This window comes from Helianthus annuus, chromosome 9 (genome assembly GCF_002127325.2).
Source record: "Helianthus annuus cultivar XRQ/B chromosome 9, HanXRQr2.0-SUNRISE, whole genome shotgun sequence".
In the NCBI taxonomy this organism is placed as follows: domain Eukaryota; kingdom Viridiplantae; phylum Streptophyta; class Magnoliopsida; order Asterales; family Asteraceae; genus Helianthus; species Helianthus annuus.
The window spans coordinates 106,032,509-106,038,508 of NC_035441.2; the positions used below are offsets into that span (position 1 = coordinate 106,032,509).

Here is a 6,000-nt window from a genome sequence, read left to right on the forward strand (position 1 = left end):
TTTGAGTAAATTATCGGATATTAATCTGGCGTTGCTTTGCAAGTGGGGATGGAGGTTCAAGAACGAACCTGATAGTTTATGGGTTAAAGTTATTTATGCTATTCATTCGGGGAGATCGGAGTGGGCCTTTTTACCATATAATAAAGCGATTAGAGGAGTATGGTCTAACATATGCAACATTATTAGCAAACCAGTTATTGATAATAAGCCTTTACGCAATTTTTTCAAAGCTGAGGTTGGTTCGGGCACGGATATTTTTTTCTGGTTGGATCCCTGGCTTTCCGAGGTGCCTCTCAAAGAGTTATTTCCTTGTCTCTTTCGGCTAGAAGTGGTTAAAAATTGTTCGGTGAATGATCGGTTGTCTGGAGGCATTTGGTGGTTATGGAAGAACGATCCGGACACGGCTGAGGAGGTTCAGGAGCTGGCTTCGATTTTGGGTATGTTATCCTCGTTTGTTCTTGGTGTCGGCAGAGATAAATGGAGATGGGCGGGCGATACTACGGGTACTTTCTCGGTGAAGTCTGCAAAACATATGCTGGTTCGTGGTAGAGGTGATCTGAATTTTTTTGTGTTTGATTGGTGCAAATGGGTTCCAGCTAAGTGTAACATTTTGGCTTGGAGATTAGAGCTGAATCGTGTCCCGACTTATGACGCGCTCCTTTCTAGGGGCATTGTCAATCATCCTGGGGTATGTCCCTTGTGCGGCGATGAAGACGAATCCGTTCCTCACCTTTTTATCTCATGTCGTATTGTGGATTTAATTTGGCAAAAGGTTAGTAGATGGTGTCGATCCCGCCGATTTTCGCGTTCTCAGTGAAGGATCTCTTCGAAGTTTATAAGTTCAGTAAAATGGGTCGCTCGGTTTCGAAGGTTCTTCATGACATCATCATCATAACCTGTTGGTGCATTTGGTCGGCAAGAAATAAAGTGGTTTTTGAAGGCTATCGGGCAAAAGTGGAGGATATTTTCGGCGAGTTAAGATCCATGGGATATTTTTGGCTTAAACATAGGTCTCATTTTCAGTCGATAGGATGGAACGAATGGTGTAAATTTGTAATTATGTAACTTTATTTTGGTGTTTTGTTTTTGGTTGCCGGCCTGGTCTTCGGGTCGGTTTGGTGTGAATGAAAGTCTATTTTCAAAAAAAAAAAATATCTTTCTCTTACCACTCCAACACCACCTCATTTACAACAATTGTTTATTCTACTAGGCCAATTGATATACGGCTGCATCCTCCCTACAAAAGTCACGTGACGTCTACGGGCTTAGCCCAAAACCAAAAAAAATCAATACTGGAGGCGCCACCTAAACTACAAGCATATTCGTGGTAGTTGTGATGCCATCGAATATTACGGGTCAATTTCCTCTGCTCCACCCCCACCTTAATTGCCATACACCTGCACCAATCACATTCTCCCGTCACTATACAACCTATACCCTACCGCCACGTGTCCCCGCACACTTAAATATCCCAACATCCCCCTTTCACCATATAATAATTTCCCCTTATCTTCCTTCATATATACGGATCTCGCACTAGAGATACGTTTGCAGTCTCTCCATCAGATCTCATCGTGTTTTTGCAGTTTTCGCATCTGAATTTGAGGTCCTAACAGGTAACGGTTACTTTCGATCTTGTTTTTTTTTTTGTGAATTTTTAGTGAATTTTATGCGATTTTTTTTCTGAATTCGCGTTGAGATGATGTGATTTGTGAACTCTAGGTTTGAGTTTTGTGTATTTGATGCAGATTGAGCATGTTTTTGTTTGAATTGAGTGGTTGATTGTCAGTTTTTTAGAAATGAAGTGGTGTAGTTGAGGATTTGATTCAGTTTTTATCGAAATAGTGTTTGGTGAACCCTAGGTTTGAGTTTTATGCATTAGATGCAGTTTGAACACTGTTTTTGCTTGAATTGAATGGTTGATTGTTAGTTGTTTTAGGAATGAAGTGATTGTAGTTGAGGATTCGAATCAGTGTTAGTTGTTTGGTGAACACTGTTTTTGCTTGAATTGAATGGTTGATTGTTAGTTGTTTTTTGTGAATTTTATGCGATTTTTTGTGAATCCGTGTTGAGAATGAGATGATGTGATTTGTGAACCCTAGGTTTGAGTTATGTGTATTTGATGCAGATTGAGCATGTTTTTGCTTGAATTGAGTGGTTGATTGTTAGTTTTTTAGGAATGAAGTGATTGTAGTTGAGGATTTGATTCAGTTTTGTATCGAAACAGTGTTTGGTGAACCCTAGGTTTGAGTTTTATGCATTAGATGCAGTTTGAACACTGTTTTTGCTTGAATTGAATGGTTGATTGTTAGTTGTTTTAGGAATGAAGTGATTGTAGTTGAGGATTTGAATCAGTTTTGCGTTAGAACAGTGTTCGTGAGAGCAATTCATTGTATCAAACTAGAAGCTAAAAACAAACGTATGCTTACATGTTTATATGCTTACACGTAGATTTGAATTAATCATAGGCTCTGGTTTAGGATGATGTGAGCTGTGATAAAGAAATTTGTAGGTTTGATTGTTTGAATTATATGCAATTGATGCAATTTGAACACTGTTTTTGTTTAAATTGAATGGTTAATTGTTACTCTTTTAGAGAGGAAATGATTGTAGTTGAGAATTCGATTCAATTTTGCATTAGAACAGTGTTTGTGAGAGCAATTCATTGTATGAAACTAGAAACAAGTGAATGCTTACATGTTTGTATGCTTACACAGATGTAAATCAATCATAGTCTCTGGTTTAGGATGATGTGAGCTGTGAATATAGAAATTTGGTTCTGTGAAAGCTTTGTATGATATGTGGTTCTAGATATGAGAGTTATACTGAATTTTGATTGGGCCATTGGGTGTTGAAGAGATGAATTATGCATCTCATGCTTGATTTGCATCGAGATTTTGCAGTTTATTGGGATCAATTAAGGTGAAGTGACTTAGAATATATATGAAATTGCTTTTACTACCAAACAATCAGATAAGTAATCCAAAACACCATCAAAACAGTTCATTGCTGTATCAGAAATAACAAGCAGATAAACAGTTTTAACAGTCTATCCAAACACCCCTTAAGCTGAGAACTTTTGAACTTGAGACCCTGTTAAAGCAATAGATGGTGCTCAACTTTGGCCATTGAATTATGCAGACCTTTTGGCAGAAGTAAATATATAACTGACTTATGAAATTTTAAGAGTTTGTTATCGATTTATTGTTTAGCTTAGTGTTAGGTTTTAAAGTTCCGAATTTTATTCAAGATTTTCCTTTGAACCTCCTACAAATAACCTTTTTGGTGCCACTGGTTATCCAGATGTTTCTTGTTATCAATTTTTACACATGTCGAGATTGTATCTTACTGGTTGGCTCATTGTGTTTATTTCTTCTATGCAATCTCCAATGAATACGTTAAAACATAAAAAATATGTCAACTGTAGTGTAAAGCACCTTGAACCAACACCAAGCCACCAAAATGGTGTGAAATCGTGAATATATTTAAATTACTTCGTGTAGATACATTTATGTACAAAATATGAAAATATTGTGTAAGCATATTTAATATGTTTCTTTTACATTAAAACGATGTATATGGCTTGTGCATACATTGGAGATTATGTCATGTCGATTTGGAACCAGAAACACTTTGATAGTGGTTAGATACAAATCATTTTCTTGATTAGGGTGTGTCAATATGCTTTAATCATCGTTTATCTATCACTTCTTTGTGAAAAAGATACTGACTCGATACGTCTTTAATTTCCTTCAGAAATTCACACACAGCAACTGCCAACTACCTGGGAATGCGGAATGATGGGTTCAAACGTTGGTAATTTCTTCACTAAAACATGCACATTTGCAATTCCATACGAGCTACTTGTGCTCCTCGATGAAGTCGGGTTCAATCATCAAAACACATTCAATAATCATGCTCAAATGCACAATGTTTCCGCAATTTCCGGTACTCCTGTCGTGTTAAAGCACGAGCTTGTTGAAGACGGTTAGTTCTTCCGTTTAAAAACATCCTGCTTGTGGGTATATAAACTAGTCAATACTAGCAGGAAATAAGATAGGGTTGTAGTACGTAACTAAAATTTTATAATAAAAAAATAATAAAAAATGGAAAATATGGGAAATGTGTTGATGCAAAAGTACGAAGTTGGGAAAATGCTTGGTCAAGGTAATTTTGCTAAAGTTTATCACGGACGGGACGTGAAATCAAACGAAAGTATCGCGATCAAAGTGATTGATAAAGAAAAGGTGTTGAAAGTCGGGCTAATCGATCAAACGAAACGAGAGATATCGCTTATGGGAATGGTTAAACACCCGAATATAATCCAGCTTTACGAAGTTATGGCCACGAAAACCAAAATTTATTTCGCAATGGAGTACGCAAAAGGCGGTGAGCTTTTCGACAAGGTGGCTAAAGGAAGGCTAAAAGAAGACGTTGCTAGAAAGTACTTTCAACAGTTAATATGTGCGGTTGACTTTTGTCATAATCGCGGTGTTTATCATCGCGATTTAAAGCCGGAAAACTTGCTGCTAGACGAGTATGAGAATTTAAAAGTGACGGATTTTGGGTTAAGTGCTCACGCGGAGTGCACTCGCTTAGATGGGTTACTTCACACGACGTGTGGGACCCCTGCCTACGTGGCGCCGGAAGTAATTGGTAGACGAGGTTATGATGGTGCTAAAGCGGACATTTGGTCTTGTGGGGTGATTTTATTCGTTCTTTTGACCGGTAAACTTCCGTTTAACGACTCGAACATTATGCAGATGTATAAAAAGATAAGCAAGGCTGAGTACAAGTGCCCGCATTCATTTCCACCCGAAGTTCGTCGGCTGCTCAAAAGAATTCTCGATCCAAACCCTAATACTCGTATTTCCATGAAAAAGATAATGGAAAATTCGTGGTTTAAGAAAGGATTAAACTTAAACTCTAAGCAGATGAAAGATTCTGTTAATCCTGATTTCCAACCGCTTTTTGAGCCCAAAAAACCCGATTTCAGTCATGCCAGTAAGGTTTCTAGTTTTAATGCTTTTGATATCATCTCTCTATCAACTGGATTCGATTTATCTGGTTTGTTCGTTGAAAATGATCGAAAGGAAGAAGTCAAATTCACTTCCGCAAAACCTGCTTCTGATATCATATCGAAAATGGAACAAATTGCTACAAGTTTGAAGATGGAAGTATGCACGAAAAAGGATGGCCAGCTGAACTTAAAGAAACCGAGTGGAAGTCAAAACGGGCCATTGTTAATTGATGTTGAAATCTTTGAAATTACATCATCCTTTCATTTGGTAGAGTTGAAGAAATCATCTGGTGATGCGTTTGAATATCGGAAGTTGTTTAAACAAGACGTCAAACCAGCTCTCCAAGAACTTGTGTGGGCATGGCATGGTGAGTAACCAACCGTAGAATAAACCGTTGATTTTATCTTCCAGCATTTCCAGATTTCTTGTTGCATTTGTATCTTTTATCATTTTTATCTCAGGATAATCCCTAATTTGTGCCATGAACATCTTTTTATGAAGATTATTATTGTTTTAGATGTCTGATGATCTATGATTCTCTCAACATGTGTTGCATAGTGATGGATTGGCGGGTTAAACAGATGAACCCGAATATAACCCATATATTTACTTGTGTCAAAGACATCAAGCCTAACTTTGACACGTCTAATTGAGTCAAACGGGTTGATGCCTTGTAAAGAGTTGGCGGATTGAGAGTTGTAATAGGTCGTAAACGGATCATAAATATGTTGGGTTGTAATAAATATGTTAAACGGGTTGGCGTGTTGTCATTGAGTTGGAATAATGGGGTTAAACGGGTTGTGGGGGTTTGGCCTTATAAAGTAGTTATTTTTTTATTCTAATTTTAAACGGGTAGACTTATATAACCAAACGTGTTAAACAGGTCAACTTGAACACAACCTGTTTATTAAACAGCTTCGACATGACAACACATAGCTTGATTATTTTCGTTATCGTGTTACAAATTGACACCAACATA

General features: G+C 37.5%; 1 protein-coding gene across 1 annotated transcript; it reads left to right on the plus strand.

Annotated features, from left to right (window-relative positions):
- Positions 1–1,336: 1,336 nt before the first annotated feature.
- LOC118482043 (CBL-interacting protein kinase 2-like) lies at positions 1,337–5,544 on the plus strand. The gene is made up of 2 exons (XM_035977485.1): positions 1,337–1,616; positions 3,757–5,544. The coding sequence occupies exon 2, from the start codon at positions 4,107–4,109 to the stop codon at positions 5,394–5,396; it is 1,290 nt and encodes a 429-aa protein (XP_035833378.1). The 5' UTR covers positions 1,337–1,616; positions 3,757–4,106; the 3' UTR covers positions 5,397–5,544.
- The last annotated feature ends 456 nt before the right edge of the window (positions 5,545–6,000 follow it).

Bases quoted from the DNA above. Each gene is read 5' to 3' on its own strand.
- LOC118482043 (XM_035977485.1), top strand. From the start codon at position 4,107: ATGGAAAATATGGGAAATGTGTTGATGCAAAAGTACGAAGTTGGGAAA.